Raw genomic sequence first — 18,490 nt, 5'->3', positions numbered from 1 at the left:
GGGCAGAACCCCTACCTTGTATGGCTTATGAAATGCCTATGCTCTACTTGGATCATACTTCTACTTGAAGGAAAGTCGAGAGAGTAACGATGTAGAACTCTAGCACACACTTCGAGGCCAAAAACATCGGAATATCGACATATCGGGGTTATGGCACACTTATCGAGGTTTGTGTGTGTGTTTTGGAGTGTGAGAATGGATGAGAGGCCCCCATGGCTGCCCTATTTATAGCGAAAATCCTGCAACTTCGAGTATCGCGAAGATGCAAAACTTCAAATATGTTCATTTTCAGTCCTTGATCTTTTGGTAACTTTCCATATCTTGATCTCGTCTCATCATACAAAGGAAGTGCAAAGTGCGCCATCAAAGCGCCACATTGCACCTATTGCCCTTCACCTGAGCCCGAGCCCCAGTGGCGGAACTTGAACAGTTACATTGGAGGAGCAAAAAATTTTAAATTAGTCATAAGTTCATACATATAAAGCAACCAATTTTTTTTCATCAAATAAAGAACATAAATCCCAAAAAACAACATGTTCTTTCACATAAATGAATGTTAGCTTTCGAATATGAGGGACAAAAGATATGAAACATAGCATAATTACAAAGTCATGGGTTATATATTCTACTTCTGAACCGAAAACCCGGGGGGCCACAACCCCTCCCCGCCCTTAATAAGATCCGCCCATGCCGAGCCCGTGCCCGTGCGCGTGCGCGTCGGGTGCGAAACACCCTCCGCTAGGACTAGGGAGAGTGATTGGCCATATAAGAACATTATCATGGAAAGTTCCCTCCTTATAAAGTGCTTTATTTTCTTTACCACTTTTCATGTGGGATAGAGTCTCCTTACTTCATTCCCTAACATAAGTTATTTCCATTTTTTTGTCTTACTTTACTCATTATTTATACCATGAATATTTTTAGTCCATCATTTTTATTATTGTCAAAATTGGACCATATAATTATTTATTTATTTTTCGTGATGTTACAAAAATGAACATTTTGAGAATCTGACCTTCAAAATAGAGGGTGAGTAATGCGGAGTTTGATGATAGAAAACAAAATTATAAAAATAGTTTGTTATGGACTGTTGATGGAACAACAGAACACCATATGGATTTTTATCTTCTTCAATAACATTATTCCTAACTTTGTATATATTTAAAATCACGTAACCTGATCACGGCCCATTTAATTAATTTACGCAAATATGTCAAACAGATTGACGGGTAATAATCAAAATGTAAATGTCAAACGATTTTGAGTCTCATTTTGATATCACCGTGAAATTTCACATATCTCCATTTCGGGGAAAATCAGGGTTGCTAATTCTGGGCTAAATTCCTCGAACAGTAAAAAATACCAATCGAGTGTAGACAATAATGAAGGGTACATTTGAAAGGCACACTTCAAATCTATTAATCAACTCAAATGCACAAGAAAGAGAAGGTCTCCAAATCATGCACAAATAAGAGATTAAATGTATTAAAAGAAAAAGATTATTTAGGTTGCCAGGAATACAAAGGATATTGTCACACCCCAACTTAGGGTCTAGGAGTGTGACCAATAGTTGGTACCTGTTTTGTAAATATATCGGAGCTGATGGTTAAATTTTAGCGGAAGACTTATTGGTTTAATATAATATTAATTTACATTGAAAATCTACTTGGGAATTAAACACCTAAGTATAAGTTTTACAAAATATTGTTTTTAAATATTACAAGGATTTCATATCAAAATTGAGCCATCACACGTCGCGAACTTCTATCCAGGCCCGGCTCCCAAATTGGCTAAAAAAATTTGGCCCGAAGGCGAGTATAAATTCGGACCTAAAGACTTAAGTAAAATATAAAATTCGACAACTAATATAAAAGTAAATCATACGATGATAATGGTAATGTCAATACACAAAACATAAATATTGTAGCAAAAATAATCTAAATTACATACCTAAACGAAACGGGATGCTCTCTTAGCATTTTTTGAAGCAAAACTCTTGATCAAGTCTTGATAATTTATGCTTTCCAACACATCGCTCTCAATAGATATTAACGCCAAGCCGTCAAGTCTTTCTTGAGACGTTAATTCTTCCGTACGTTTCCTCTTTTTAAGTTTTTGACTACTCGATAGGTACTTGTATTTAGGAGGCATTTTTTTTGAAAAATATACATAGATATATATTAGTTAAATTAGTTAAATGTGTAATTCTTAGTCTTATTCAACAAACCAAGTAACCAACCCTTCTGCCTACAGCTTACTGTTACCATTTACTAATTTAGCAACTAGCATATAAATAACTTAACAACAAATCAACAAGACAACAATAATTCAATGCCCAACAAGACAACAATAATTCATATAATCTTAGTATCTTACGAACCTAAAAAAAACTCAAAAGTTAGGAGAGATGGAGAGTTGGAGAGCTGGAATGTCGGAGCCTCGGAGGGAGCCAAGAGACCGACGTAGCGGCGCTGTGGCGGGCCGGAGTGGACCGTGGACGGACTGGACGACGGCGGTAACGGTTTCACGGCAGTGGTTGTGGACTGTGGTTTAAGGGTTTGTATGTGTACATCATCTACGCCTCCTGGTCTCCTCCTAATTCATAATTTGATCAACATAATGGGCTATGGGCCTGAAACATATTTTGGGCAGGAAACTAGGAAAGTGTAACTGGGTTACTAGGCCTAATATTAAACCTAACAGCAGCTAAAAGAAAGAAGAACATTTTTTTTTAAATATTTATATATAATTTTTTAAAAAAATTTTCGGGTCTAGGTCCGTCGACCACCCCGCCCTTGCTAATGGCCGGCCCTGCTTCTATCTTCTTGACGACTCTAATCCTTGCTAATTATATCAAACTTAGTTACCTGCAATGGGGAATAAATACGTCAGCTATGTGCTGGTAAATCGTTATGACTCTAAAAGCATTTAAATAATAATCATAATACAAATATAGTTTTCTTGACAAGCTCAGCAGATATATTACTATACCCGGTATTTGTAACACTGCCCTACACACACACAAGTCTCCGAGCCACGTAGCCCATTCCGGAGAACTTAAATATGACCGTTAGCCAGCGGCCACGTAGCCTTTGATTGTATAGGCTTAACAGTTATGTTTGGATCCAGACACATGTGTATTCGGTCTGAGTTATTTTATTGAAAACCCCTCTAATAAAGTTTTAGAGATCACGTAATCTCATGTAAATGTTTGACTGACTCTATAAGACAACAACCTGTCTATCTTATAGGGCATAAATTTGTTTGACTGTTTATAAAGGTTTAACGTATTCACCTGTAGTGTCGGTGTGATTGATTTGAAAAACCTTTCTTGATTGCAACTGATTGTTAACCTATAAACAAATAGGTTTGAATGATCACCTTGATGATGTTTCTTGATTAGACTGTAGACATTAAGTCTGGTTTTAACCTTGATTAGGTTTGTGAATGTTTGAAATCATATTTGTATTTGTGTGACGTTTGGTATAGCATGCTTTGGCCTAATAGAGTCATCACGTTGGAAAACTTCTCTATGTAAGTAAAAAGGTCCCGCGGTTGATTGGTATGTGTACGAATTACTTTCCTTAGGCAAGAAGAGTCTACTAATGATATCCCCCTTCCAGTTACTATATGCCCGTCAAAATATAGTTTTGTATAATATTACTTTTATTAAAGTAATTTTATTGAAAATTGTTTGTGAATGTTTTGAAAATCATTTCAAGGTTAAAAGCCATAGCCTTGACTATTATAATATGATTAGAGATAACTTAAACTTAGATCCTACCTTAGTGAATGTACGGGAATGCTAGTACTAAGGCAGAATGATTGCTTGTTTGGCAGAACCTCGCTCCTACTCGCTTAATTGATCTACGGGTGTCAAAACTTCGATACTCGCACGGAATTTCAAGGAAACAAGAACTTGGAACTTTTTGGTAATTTGGCACGTTCTCCAATGTTAAGTGTGTGAAGTGAAGGTGAACGTGGGATGAATGAGCCTCAAACCTGTAACTCCCTTTTACAGGCAAAGTTATGGACACCATCGCGTAGCGCGATGGGCTTTCCCTTCGGCCATCGCGTAGCGCGACGCCGCAATTGATGAGGTCCAGCCACGTGTTGACACGCGGTTGGACATGTGGCCCTGATTACTTAATCCGGTCATCACGTAGCTCGATGCCCACATGATCTCGAACCATCGCGTAGCGCGGCGCCCCCTTTTTTCTGAATTCTGGGGAACTGCATTGCGTAGCGCGATGAATGATTCTGTCTACCCATCGCGTAGCGCGATGGGTCTCGAAAAACCAAAATTTTTATTTTACACCCCTCAAGTTTCAGAAATGCCATTTTTTAGTCCAAACTTGAATATGGTATTTCCGAGATGTTACAGATATGCACGTGAATAAGAAGACAATGACGTCAAACGGTGTTGGTGGAATCGTCACCTACATGATGGGTGAAGGGGTTGACAAATGGGATAAGATCATACGAAAACCATTTTATATTTCTCTTTTAACTCACCTCCAAACTGAAAACTTTTGCGATGATGTTTTCCGCCAACGCATCAGGATTTTTTTTAATAAATTATAAAAGCTATTTGCGTCATTTCATACCTTACTAATAGAACTACATATATAACTCAACTAGATTTTATCCCTCGTATTACGGGGTTGTTTTACATTATTCGTTTTTAATATTTATATATTTATATTTGGATTTTAATTTTATTTATTGTGTTAATAATTAATATACTTGAGGTTTGACGATAAAATGGTTTCACAAATAAATGATATGTTATAATCCGGTTTAAAAGCTATCTGGGGTTGGTGATACTCATTACCGTTCATTTTCTTTATTATAAAATTGTTTCTTAATTATAAATAATATCTTTTTTAAATAAAATAGGATATTAATTTTTAGCATGTCCCTATTTTATAGGATTTTCATATCAAATATTTTATGAGATTAATTTTTAATATAATGACATGTTATAACCTGTTTAAGAGCTATCTGGGTTTGGTGAGACCTTTACCCGTGAATTCGGGTCAAATGCGTGTGAAGCCTTCATTTACAAATAAAGCAATCTGATAGCTTGAGAGAATGGTTGTTTTACATTCTTTGTTTTTTAATATTTATTTTTTTGAATTTTAATTTTCTTTATTGTAAGAAAGTTAATAATATACTCAGGGTTTGATGATGAAATGGTTTCATAAATAAATGATATGTTATAACTCGTTTAAAAGTTATCTGGATTTGGTACCCATTTATGTTTTTTACTATAAAATTGTTTATTAATTATAAATAATATCTTTTCTTTTTAAATTGGATATTAAATTTTAGTATATCCCTATTTTATAGGATTTTCATATCAAATAAATGGTAAGATTAATTTTTAATTTAATGAGATGTTATAACCCGTTTAAGAGCTATCTGGTTTTGGTAAGACCCATACCCATGAATTTGGGTTAAATCAATGAGAGACCTCCATTTAAAAATCAAGAAATCTTGTGACTTCCATAAAAAAGGGAGCGTTCACGTCGCGACACACCGGAATTTTGGGTTTTAGTTTATAAATTTAAGTTACATTGTTATGCTATATTAGGCCCAATCACGTAACTTAAAAAAATATTTTAATTTAATATAAGCGATTGATTAATATAACAGAAAGAAACTGAAACAAAACCCTAACGCCACCGGAAGCAAGCGGCACCGATCCTCCCCTCACTGCGTCAGTTTTACTTTTCAAACATTCCGATTTCAGATATCATAAGCTTAAAAGCCACTATTATTATTAATTTATTGTGTTGTTTATGTGGCTAAATTAGGTTGTATTGTAATGTTGGACTGTGATGTAGATACAGCCTTCATTTGAATCAATTTAGGTTTAATCTGTTATCAACTATTTGTTTATTAAGTTCGGTTAGTGCTTGTACTGTTAGTGATTTTATATAGTGGATAGGTGTTAATTTTAATCTCAGTTTTTTTTTATTTTTTTGAAGTGAAATCACATAGTAAAGTAAGATCAAGTAGTGTTATCAGATATCTTTTTCTTTCGGTAAGATCAATTAAATTTGTGCTTCGGTTTTTCGTGTTTGCAAGGTTAACCTCAGGCTTGCTTTTGACAGAATGTAGATAGCCACTATAGTTAGGTTATTTTAAGGCATTTGTGTTGTATAATTGATCAATACACAATTACATACATCATAGTTATTCAATGCGATAGGCGCACTCAAGGCAAACAAGCCTCCCCCAGGCGTTCGGTGCAAAAAAAGCGTGGGCCTGAGAGAAAAAAGCGCGCTTAAATAAAAAAAAATTCACAAACAAAATTTATAATGTCAAACAACACTTTATTCAAAGACCAAAACAGTTCAAAAGCACAATCCTCAACCATAGTTTCCAAAATCATATGAAAATCCAAAATAACCAAATTGTTCATACTCAAAAAAATCATAAAGTAATAAATATAAAAACGAAAGCCAAAAGATCTTCATCAATCAGATGTGCCATCAAGTTTAATTACATCTTTAGCTTCCTCCACTTGGTCCTCCTCTGAATCTTCATCCAATTAAACTTCTTGAAGTAGAATCCTTTGAAGTTGAAGGCTGTGAAGATCTCGTTGCCCTAACCTCGCCCGCTCCACTTGCATCTCCTACTAGATTCCATGTCAAAATCTCCCTCATCATTGAACACCTGGTCATCATCCATCTTCCCTATTAGCCACTCATTGCTATGATCGATACCATTCGATGATATTGCGTCGTTGACAACATCCGAATCACAGCGATTCTTGATCATGTAGTTGTACTTAAAGCACACAAGATCATGCAATTTTGGTGTTCAAGCCGATTCCGTTTCTTTGAATGAATCTGTTAAAAATGAAAAGTGTTGGACAATAATAATCAAACTTTTTAAATAAGTTAAAAGGGTTAGATCTTTTACATGCTTAAATGTGCTCCAATTCCTTTCACATCCAGATGCACTACATGTTAGGCTAAGCACCCTAATAGCTAATTGTTGTAAATTACGGGTTCTTTTGCCATATAATTTCCACCACTCAGCTGCCACATATAAATATATAATGACATTCAACATGTATCATATATATAAATAAAGAATAAATAAATAATAATTAGATAAAAAGTAAGATAACTTACCTGGAGCAATTTTACCATGTTGTCGTTTTGCAGCTTCTAAACCGAAAAAAACGCTCTTGGTTAATCCACTGAATCAACTCAGCCATTATCAAATCTTGCTTGGCTTTTTAGGGACAAGCTTATTGATGCAAGCATGCAAACCAAGTGACACTTCTTTGTCATTCTCAATCTCCTCATTATAGCAATAAAATACTGGGTTGAAGTAGTAACCCACCGCGTGCAAGGGATGGTGAAGTTGATTGTTCCACCTTTTGTCAATATCTTGGACACGATCGAGTACTCATTGCTATTTTCTCCCAAAGCTGATGAAATTGCAAGTTTAGCCCTTTCCATGGCTTCATGCACATAAACCATAGCAGGTTTCTTCTCGTTGTCGACTAGTTTAAGCACTTTCACCAGAGGTCCCATGATTTTGAGAGTGAGAAGTACATTTTTCTAGAAAGTAGGAGTAAACACAATGTCATAGCTCTTACTCCTTTACGCTCTTTAGCCCATTTCCCGTTCGTCCACTTCTCACTTGCAAACATGTTTCCCGACGCCGACTTTTGCTTTTGCAATCTTTGTAATGTGAGAAATGGTGTTGCAAACCTAGTTACTCCACATCTTGCTAATTCATTGTTTTTCGTAAATTCTCTCATCATATTCAACACAACTGTATGGTTATAAATATAACCAACAAGGAAAACACCCTTTTCAATTGTTGTTCTCCCTATTGGAATCTTACCAATAACTTCAAGCATAAGATCCAAAGTCCAAACAATGTGCTGCACAAGGTGTCCAAAACAGAGTTTTCCTCTTTTCCATCAACATTTGGCCTATAATAATCGGATAAATATAATATGAATGATAAATATAGTTGACGGAAAATATATGCAACACGAAAATTTATACTAACCTGCTAACTTGAAGTTGCTCCCGTTATCTGTTATAATTTGAACAACATTGTCTTCACAAATTCATTCGACAAATCTGTCAAGAAGCTCGAACTATATATACACACGATTACGGTTATCTCGGACTGCGTTCTGGAAAAAGTAGCCTACTTGAGAAAGAAGGGGTGGGCACTCTTGTCTTTCAACCCCACTATACTATTCATAGTTGCAGGGCATTGTGTACTTACAGCCTCTACGATAAGCAAGTGATTCGGGCCGGTGCTTGGCGAACGGAACGGTTCACTTTTCATCAGTCTTCATATAAGAGGAAACGTCAGCGGACTTCATAAACACAGTTCTCTTCGAACTATTGACCAAAAAGTTGATCAAAGTTCTTTGCTTTCTATCCGTCCATCCGTCTGACATAATAGAGCATCCAAACTTTAACCACTCAGGTTTTTTCTCCTCAACCCACTGGTCCACCTTCTCTACCTCATTCTTAAGGAGAGGAACTCGTAATTCATGGAAGCTCGAAGGCTTTAGATGCGGCCCGTAGTTCCCAACAGCAGCGAGCATCTCTTTAAAACAGTCCATATTAGCTACACTGAAAGCAATTTTTGCTTGGTAGAAGAAAGTAGCGATGGTTTGTATGGTTCTGCATCGCATCTCTTTATCACAAGCATCATTAATACTTGTTTGAACCATTTTTCCTTTACCTATGGACAATAATTGAAATAAAAAAATTTACAAAAGCAAACAAATATTAAGAACAAAGAAAGCATTACAAACTAAAGTGAACAATTTTTACCTTTCGTCACAAACATGTCCAGTGGTCCTTTCACATTAGACTTTTGTTTTATTCCTATTCCACCGATTACGATTCCGAGCCTCTTGTTTTGATTGTTGGATATCTCAACTACATCATCCTCATCAGCATCGTCTTCAAATTCCATGTCACGTAGGCCCTCGTTAGACTTCTTTGACTTCTGGCTTTCAACATACGCCTTTAACTCCTCTTTCACATTTTTAGGACACTTATCACAATCTTTAACATTCCTGTTGCCCCAATTTGATGCAACTTCGCTCTAAATATCCCTGTTTTGGTACTCTTTTCACAGAATTTGCAGGTGACAGTGTTTTTGTTTTCGGGGGTTTTCAAGTTCTTATACTTCCATCCTGGATCTTTTCTGGATTGTGATGATCCAACATCTCGTTGAGAAACCATTGTACTGTTTGTCAGTTAAAGAAACAAAACAAAAAACCATTAACAAGTTGGACTAAATTAACAAATAGAATATTACTAACCTCATAATCAAAAACAAAAATTATATATATATATATATGTATATAACCTATTTTCTTCTGTTAGGAGGCTTTGTAATTCTCTAATTCTTGCTATGTGATAAGAATAACCAATACGCCGTTCATTATAAAGAGAGAGATTAAGATTTAATTATGTTAATCCCATGAATTTTGGGTTAGTTGTTGAAGGTATTAATTAAATAAAATCAAGGTAAATAAAAAAAATAAAAAAAATATACACATGCCGTTTTACCTCCTATAATTACGAATTTAGTCAACCAAGTAGGTCCACATGCGCCTCGCCCTAAAATATCGCCTAGGCGCCTAGGCGATGCGTTTTTGATTACTATGACTTGCATAGGATCGTTTGAGCTAATTTATAGGGCAACTTTGCAACTATTGAATTCAAACTAATACATAGATATTAGATACACCACTTTGGTTGAAGTTAATCTCAGGACTTTAATCTTCCAAAACTGAATTAGATAAGGAAATAGGCTTGTTTACTCACAAATGGAGATAAAACAAAGGAATGCTTCAATGGTGGGAGATTAGTCATATAACTTGTAAGGAGGCACATAGCACTATTTTCAATCTTTGATCCATAGTAACGTGGTTCGTTGGTCAACTACGAATTTCGTTTGGATCACACGTACCAAAACACGGTAGGAACACGCTTTGGGTTTGCGTTTCTGATCATGAAATTGGTGTTCCAAAAATAATTCAATCGTACTTGATGCTATTGGGATCGTGAACTCCTTGATTTCAAAACACGTACTGTCACTCCATGGCAACATCGAACCGGAATTGTCTAGTCACACTGAGCTTGTAAAGCTATTGGCGTTCCCAGAAATTCAATTGAAAGGTCCATCCAATTTCGGTTTCTCATTACGTATTCAAGCCTATATCAGGCTTCCCTCCAATCTAGATTTCTATTCAATTATCCATTCCTGAATCCAGATTATGTTGCTGATTTCCATTCTAAATTTCTATTCAATCATGGTATGTGGAAAGAAAAGAAGTTTTTGCCTATGAGGAAGATGATGGAGAGTTGGACACTAGTCAGAGGTAGGTCAACATGATTTTGTTGATCTTGACGATGAGGTAGACACCCAGAACCAAAATGCTGCTGATAAGCAGTCACAAGGTAGACTTGGCCAACGACATTCCCATTCACTTTACTTTTGATTTCTCGTATAGTTTTCTTGGTCCATTTGTGTTACCTCTAGCTTCTCTTATTTCCTTTTCTCCTTCCTTCTTAGTTACTTTATATTTTTTGTAGGCAAAATACTGCAATGATTGAATCATTATCTTTTGTGACATACTAATTTAGTACGCAATGACAACCACATAAAGTAGATGATAAGTCTTTATATGATGAAGTCAATTTGATAAGTGCTGGTAGTAGTAAAAGCCACAAAGTGTGGATTTATAAACATTGCAATAATAAGTGTACAAGTTCCTACACTCAAATACACACATTTTTTTGAAGCTCCATTAGGGAAAAAAAGGGTTGAAGTGTCTTGCTCTAGTTAAAGACCGAGATAGTTACGAACGGTTGCAAATGATGAAAGAGGCCGAGAAGCTAGGATTTTCTAAATCGTTGAAAAGCTCAGCGGTGACAATTAAACATAATTTAGGCTTTAAGAAACCGATAGATTGATCTTTTTTGATAATGGAGAGAAGCACGATTGATTTAAAAATCACGAGGGCTTTATGATTCCATTTAACGTTTTACGTAATCCACAATTTCAGGAAATCATAAGTGCAATAAGAAAGACAAATGAAGGTTATAAAGCGCTATCTAATGAGAAGGAAGAACTCTTCTACTAGATGAATGTGTTAAGAGATGTGAAGAAGGATCTAACATGATATATAGCTAATTTCTAACGGTACAACTACATGGTCTTAGATCCTTCTCCTCTCTGACACATTCACATTCATCTAGTTGGACGGTTCTTGCGTTCTAACTAGATGACGCTTTATAACCTTCAGGTGCATTTTTTATTGCATTTATCATTTCTTGAAATTGTGAATTATGCAAAACGTTAAATGGAATTCCGTTTGCACATAAAGCCTTCACGAATTTTAAATCAATCACTCTTCTCTCCATTATAGAAAAAATTGATCTACAGAGCTTTTTAACGATTTAGAAACTCCTAGCTTCTCAGCCTCTTTTGCAACCGTTTGTAACTGCCTTGGTCTTTAACTAGAGTAGGACACCTTTTAATTTCAACCTTTTTTCCCAATCGAGCTCCAAAAATGAGTGTGTATTCGAGTGTAGGAACTTGTTTTACTTATTATTGCAGTGTTCAAATACACACTTTTAGCACCTCCTTGGTCGTAACTATTGCTTATCGGCATTCTGGTTCTAGTTGTGTTCCTCTTTGCCAAGATCAACAAAATCATCTGACCCTGGCTCTGATTGCTGCTCAACTCTATCATCTTCCTCATAGGCAATACTTTTTTTCCCCAAATAACATGATTGAATAGAAAATGAGAATGGAGAGAAGGCTTGAATACGCATAAATTGGAGGGACCTTTCAATTGAATTTTTGGAAACGTCAATGGCTTTACAATTTCAGCAGGTGTTTCCAATTTCGGTTCGATGTTCCCGTTGAGTGGTGGTACATGCTTCAAGATCAAGGAATTTGCCATCACAATAGCATTAGGTATGGTTGAATTAATTTTTTGGAACACCAATTTTAGGACGTGAGCCCAGAACGCGTTTGTATTGGATTTTGGTACGTGTGATCCAAAATGAAATTTGTAGTTGACTCAACGAGCCATGTAATTATGTTGTATTGTAAACTATTCAACTAAAAACTCGGAACAATCTCAAAAGAAAAACTTTTTTCTTGCGCATTGGCAATTTGTGCTGTATGACTAAAGAAGCTTTATAATCACACACATCTCTCTTTCACACAGCATCCTATTCTTGTAAAGATGATACAAAACAGAAAATGATGAAAAAAAAGTTCGATGCTCTAAATCTCCACAGCATTAAGGCCAATTGAGTGTTGAAACAAAATCAGTTAAGACCCAACTGAATTTCTAATTTGAATTTTTAAAAACTGATTATTGTTAGCTTTTGACACTCATTGATGTTTTAGTTATATACTTTTTTTGGCTTGAATGTTCTGCTGCAATCTGTGAGTTGTTTTTTAGTGTGGATTGATGAAGCCTAATGAGCTGTCAAAGCGAAAGTATAGTTTCTAATTGGATGGCGTGTTGAACGCATGATTTCAACTTATTATTGTTAAAATGTTCTATTTTGATTCGTCTTTGATGTTATACTTTTGTGCATTATCTGTATCCAGTCATCTGCCTAGATAACTATTGCATATGCCTCTAGTTTTAGACTCAAAAGTAGGGATGCAAACAAACCGAACAAACATGAACAATGCCTTGTTCATGTTCTTTTGTTAAGGAAATAATGTGTTTGCGAACGGTTCACGAACACTTATCGAACGAGATTTTATGTTTGTGTTAGTTTATTAAGGAAATGAATGTGTTCACAAACGGTTCACGAACGCAAATAAAAAATCGCCGGAGCCTACAGATTGAGGTCGATGTATTCATCAATGTGAATGATAAGGAAGGAAATGGGAGCAATGAAAAAACAATGTGAAAATATGGTATACTATTTTATGTTAGATGTAATAAATTTAAGAATATAAAATGTTTAGACAACATAAATAAATGTACAAAAAACTTTGATGAACAACATATAAAAACGAACATAAATGAACGATCATGAACACATTACCAAACATTCACGAACACAATAAACGGGGTTCTGTTCATGTTCGTTTGTTTAAATAATCGAACGAAATTTGTTGTTCATGTTCGTTTGTTTATTAAATGAACGAACATAAACGAACTTCCCAACAAACAGTTCACAAACCTTTTGCTGAATATTTGGTTGGCTTACAGCCCTACTCAAAAGGTTACCTTTGTTGAACGAAGAGAATATACAAGCTGAAAGCTTTCTGCATTTAACTTTTTCTTTTTATTTGTTTTGGTCAATAACTAGGATATTTAACTAAATGAAACCAATGTGTTGCTGAGAATGGTGTTAGGGAATGCTTCAAGTTGTGTACCCAGAAATCAAAGATTAAACTTGCGTCTTAGGCCGCTTAAAGTTTGTCGTGATATTTATAATTACCAAGTTGATTGCTGTGCTATCTTGTTTTTTACTTGTGTAAATTTAACATTTTGTGTTTCCAATAATAGAATTGTAGAAAACCTTTGTAAGGACCTACCATAGTAATTAAAGGCGTAACTCCCGGGCGCCTAGGCGCAATTTTAGGGCGAGGCGCACATCCAGCGACTAGGTTGACTTAAGTTGCAATTATAGGAGAAAAATCGCAAGTGTATATTTTTTTGATTTTTTTATTTACCTTAGATTTTATTTGATTAATTTCTTGAACAACTTACCTAAAATTCATGGGATTAACAAAATTAACTCTTAATCTCTCTCTTATTAATGAACGACATTTGGTTATTCTTATCACATCTCAAGAAGACGATTATAGAGCCTACCGGAAGAAAAGAGGTTAGTAATATATATATTTTTTAATTTTTGTTTTTGATTATGAGGTTAGTAATATTCTGTTTATGTTAATTTAGTTTGTTGTTTTGTTTATTTAGTCCACTGTGTTAATGGTTTTTTGTTTTGTGTTTTTAATTGAGGAACTAACAATGGTTGTTCTGATTGATGAAGATCTTTTGGCATTCGTTTTCATATTTATTACCTTTTGTTTTTTTTGCTTTCGATTATGAACAATTTGGTTATTTTGGCTTTTCATATGATTTTGGAAACTATGGATGACGATTATGCTTTTGAAATGTTTTGGTATTTGAATAAAGTGTTGTTTGCCATTACAAATATTGTTTGTGAATTTTTTTTATTTAAGTGCGCTTTTTTTCTCTCAGGCCCACGCTCTTTTTGCGCCTAGCACCTTGAGGAGGCTTGGGCCCCTTAAGTACGCCTATCACATTTAATAACTATGGAACCTACAGGGTTAACCTTAGGGGTTTCGAGCTCTATTTCTAAAGCTCGAGCTCGGCTCGTTTATTATCTATTAATTATTCTTTTACTTTATTTATATACATTTTATGTTTGCTTATAATTTTAGTTTTTATTTAACAAAATTTTTTATATTCAATTATTTTTAATCATTATATTACATATGATAATAATAATAATAATAATAATAATAATAATAATGTAAATGTATTTAATAGATTAAAAGATATGGCTCGTTTAGGCTTGTGGGCCTGCTTGTTTAGACTTGGGAGCCTACTTGAGCTAGATAATTGAAGCTCGGGCTTGGGATCAGGCTCGTTTATTAAACAAGTTTTTTTTGGGCTCGAGATCAAGCTCAGCTTGTTTAAGCTTGGCTTGGTTCGATCTTTTAGCGAGTGGATCTTGAGCTCATGAGGGCTCGGCTCATGTACACCCTAGTTACCCTTATACACAAGCACACATTTTATATTTAGTATTACGTGATAAGTAAATCGTTATTAATGTTATTGCAACCAGTCTAGGTTTTATTCTTGATGAAAATTTGTATTTAACAGACTAAAAATGGACGATACAATGAAGCAATTCCAAGAAAAGCTGATCGAGATCGAGACTGAAGCAGAGAATCTTCTACTTGCAAGGCATCAGGTAACTAATAACATGTTTTCATCACTTTTAGTTTATTATTTTCTCATGTGTTACAAGTTCATAGATTAGTAATTACAGTTAGTTGAGAATGATAGAATGAGAAATGGGAACCGGAAGCATTGACTGCATTAAGGAAGCGAGCCCAGACCACAAAAACAAGCGTTTCTTCACCTTTTGAGTTGGTGATGAAAGAAATTGATAAATCAAGGCCTTTAGTTAAGGAGATTTGTGCAACTTGTGGGAATCATGATTCTAAGGAAAAAACATGGATGGCGTTTTTTGGAACCGACGCGTATGCGCAGGTTCCATTTCATGCAGCTCATATGATATTGGAGAAAGGTATATTGGTTTCAACAATTTAACCAATCATTATGAAGTTACTACAATCATTAAACTTTATCAGCATGCCTAGTTTTCTCATCATCTAGACATTTAGTTAGTGCTGCTTAAAACTAACATAGGCAAACTGATCATTTTGTTTTTTCATTATATTATATTCAGAAAATGATTCACTAAATCACTGTTATAAGCCTATGTTTTTTGTAGCCTATATGCTTTGAAATTTTTTGATAATCTAGTGATACATCTAAAAGTAAATCAGGTTGGATAGTTTTTCAGTTGTAGCATATATACTTCGGTTCAGTTGGTAGCAGTAGGGTTGTTTGTGCAGTTGGTTTCGATTGTTCATACACTCCTCATTTTTACTAAAGTTTTTGATCATTTAAGAAAAAAACATGGATGATGTGATTATTGACCTAATTCAATAAAATTGAAAAAAATGTTTCTTGTTGGAAATCTGAATTTACTGATTGTAAATCAACTCAATTAAGTCTCTTAGAGGAATTTTTGGTAGAATAAGTATGCGTTATTGCAAGAAAATGCAAATCAGCAGTTGACTTATCTTCTAGTCAACCTGTATCAACCTCAATTTTTTCTATCTTTTATGTGGGCATCAATGAAACAATGAATCCGATCTTGTATCATCATAACATATATTAAATGGAACTGTATTTTTTGTTCATTGATTACAATTAGATACCGTTAATTATAATTATTACTTCAGTTGCATTTAGTCTGCGGACCAAGATAGGTATCTCTTAAGGTTTCTGGTTTAGTATATACTAAGGGTTCCCCACTCCATTCTAATTACTACAACATTTAGATGTTATCCCAGTTTCTTTTACATATTTATTTATTGAATTTCTTAACAATTATGCAGACTATTTGTTGGTTTATGTAGTTTGTTACATGCAACCTTACCCTTGTAGCATTCCCATGCCTACGTTACAACATTAACGCACTTTCAAGATTGTTTTCTTGGATTCCTTGTATAGTTATTTGAGTTACTTAAATTATGATGGCCAGTGTGCTAGTGTTTGAATTTGTTTATAACCCTTATTAGTTAATGTATGCAAAAGTTGAATTCCCACAAAGCTTCTTAATTCTCTTCTGTTTCTTCCGTTTCTCTGCTTCTATATAATTGTTACACCACATTTGACTGAAAGCGAATGTGAGTTCATAATTATGGGCATTGATTGATCAAATAGTTGATTGCTGTAACGTACCAAATAATAAAGCGTCTATCAGGCTATGTCTTTGTTTATTTTCTCATGACACTAACTAATTTTAACTCCTTGCCAGGTCATCTCATAATACAGTATTTAACGTTTGAATTCTCTTTGTAAGTGGTGCATGTTCTTGTAGAAATTATGCTTCCTTTAGTACACACAGACCTTCATGAATGTGATGGCCCACTTATTTAACTTGTATTTTACACACCAGGCAAAGTTGATTTAAGATGTATCACTATCTTTACCATGTATAGAAACGACCCACTACCGACATACATGCCAAATAACTGCTATCATCAATAATACAGGTCTGGCCTGATGAAAGACTAGTCTTATCAATGTTTCTCAACAGTACCATTTTATCGTATCCATTATGTTTTTATCAGCATGTGTTTTGCATTTATTAGTTAATAAATGAGTATTAAGTTTGTAGATCAAACGAGGCTTGATTATGATGTTAAGAAACTGCAAAGTTACGTAAAGGAGAAGTCTTTTTTGATATCGGAACAAGGGGTTCTTGCTGACAAGATTGGTCCCGGTGTTTTGAAGTCATTGGTGACGTTACAAGACAGACCAAAGTAAGTTTTGTTGACTTTATATCATGGTCAAATCCTTTTCTCTATTGATAACGTGTATTTTTAGGGGAGACAAATGGGCGGGTTGGGTGAAGACGGGCCTGGATCGAAACACCTCATTTCTAGTATGGGTCAGGCCATATGTATTAGAAACAAAATTTGAGCGTTTGGCCAGTTTCGTATTCTTAGCTGATTTTGTAACTGACCCATGTTAGATAGAACACAGCTCAAATTGACCCATCAAGCAAATGGGTCGAAATCGACACTTTTTTGAAGAGCCGAGTTATCACTTTCAACAATCAACATTAGTATAATTATTGTTATTTATTTATGGTGTTTGCAATCAAATTAACAGAATTATCAAATTCTTTTCTCGAATACACACACGCACACGCACACGCACACGCGTGTATAATTTGGTTTTTATATCTAAATAGCTTTCACCATTTAAATACTTATAAATCTGTAATCTTTAAAATCCTTTAACCTCTGGAATCCCGAGTTTACACGAGTCTGAGCTTATTTCATATACAATGTTGATAATTGTGTGTTCTAATTCCAACCCTTTATTTGGCATTCAGATAAAACGAACGGTTAAACTGTTTACAGAAGTAAACGTTTTCAACAAAGCGAATACAGAAGCTTATGTGGTGGTGAACCAATGAAAGTCTAGGTAAAAGGTCGAACGAGAATGTGCCTTTATTTGTTTAATCAGATGCCTGAAAACTGAAAACTACATGTGACAAAATAAATGGTCCATGCGGGCTAACTTAACGAGTCAAAACAGACAACCTCTTAATGCTAATTTGGTTGGATTTTATTAGTTTAAAACTCACAAACTCACTGACCAATGTTAATACATACCAACAATATGACTGATGATTATACTAATTTTCACTTTCATTGCCAAGAGCAGTTTCACTATAGCAAAGAAGTGGCTCCGCTTGTCCCTTCTTTGCCAAGAGTAATCTTACTATAACGGAGAAGTAACATCTATTTTTCATTTTTGCATTTCAAAATATTTTATAACATTATGATTGGAATAAAAATAAGTCATTGCTTGTTGCATGATTGTCCCTAGTCAAGTTGTCACACTTTGGAATTTTAACCTCTAATTTGCTTTATAATATAGAGATATAGATATTACAACAAATTGTATTTCTTTGGTTTAGTGTATGTTGGGGATTTTGTTCTGTCAACATCCGAAGTTTATATATAATATAAAATGGATCAAAGATGCACCAAAGCATAAACATATCGTTGTAGTGATGTTCTTTGTTGTGTTGATATACCAAACCAACCGTTGATGTATATACAATTGTTTTGACATATGATATGTCGCTTG

At 34.7% G+C, this 18,490-nt stretch overlaps 2 protein-coding genes across 2 annotated transcripts; one reads left to right on the top strand and one right to left on the bottom strand.

The window, feature by feature from the left end:
- Positions 1–6,615: 6,615 nt before the first annotated feature.
- LOC143609948 (uncharacterized) lies at positions 6,616–7,556 on the bottom strand. The gene is made up of 4 exons (XM_077084561.1): positions 7,342–7,556; positions 7,149–7,216; positions 6,934–7,052; positions 6,616–6,798 (listed from the first exon to the last, which is right to left on the bottom strand). Exons 1-4 carry the CDS (start codon positions 7,554–7,556, stop codon positions 6,616–6,618), a joined length of 585 nt encoding a protein of 194 aa, XP_076940676.1.
- Positions 7,557–14,915: 7,359 nt separating this feature from the next.
- Positions 14,916–17,940, top strand: LOC143609940 (uncharacterized). Its single transcript, XM_077084555.1, has 4 exons — positions 14,916–14,999; positions 15,095–15,338; positions 17,004–17,148; positions 17,727–17,940. The coding sequence occupies exons 1-4, from the start codon at positions 14,916–14,918 to the stop codon at positions 17,728–17,730; spliced, it is 477 nt and encodes a 158-aa protein (XP_076940670.1). The 3' UTR covers positions 17,731–17,940.
- Positions 17,941–18,490: the final 550 nt, after the last annotated feature.

The sequence above is a fragment of the Bidens hawaiensis genome, unplaced genomic scaffold (assembly GCF_021521415.1).
Source record: "Bidens hawaiensis isolate Kalapana, Puna unplaced genomic scaffold, B.hawaiensis_p1.1 tig00002186_1, whole genome shotgun sequence".
NCBI lineage: Eukaryota > Viridiplantae > Streptophyta > Magnoliopsida > Asterales > Asteraceae > Bidens > Bidens hawaiensis.
This window is presented reverse-complemented; position numbering and strand designations above follow the sequence as displayed.

Excerpts from the sequence above, each read along its gene's own strand:
- LOC143609940 (XM_077084555.1), top strand. The coding sequence starts at position 14,916 with ATGGACGATACAATGAAGCAATTCCAAGAAAAGCTGATCGAGATCGAG. Across the intron at positions 15,000-15,094 it reads TTCTACTTGCAAGGCATCAG|AATGAGAAATGGGAACCGGA; the intron begins GTAACTAATAAC and ends TGAGAATGATAG. Across the intron at positions 15,339-17,003 it reads TCATATGATATTGGAGAAAG|ATCAAACGAGGCTTGATTAT; the intron begins GTATATTGGTTT and ends TTAAGTTTGTAG.
- LOC143609948 (XM_077084561.1), bottom strand. The coding sequence starts at position 7,556 with ATGGGACCTCTGGTGAAAGTGCTTAAACTAGTCGACAACGAGAAGAAA. Across the intron at positions 7,217-7,341 it reads TGGGTTACTACTTCAACCCA|TGGATTAACCAAGAGCGTTT; the intron begins GTATTTTATTGC and ends GAGTTGATTCAG. Across the intron at positions 7,053-7,148 it reads ACATGGTAAAATTGCTCCAG|CTGAGTGGTGGAAATTATAT; the intron begins GTAAGTTATCTT and ends TATATGTGGCAG.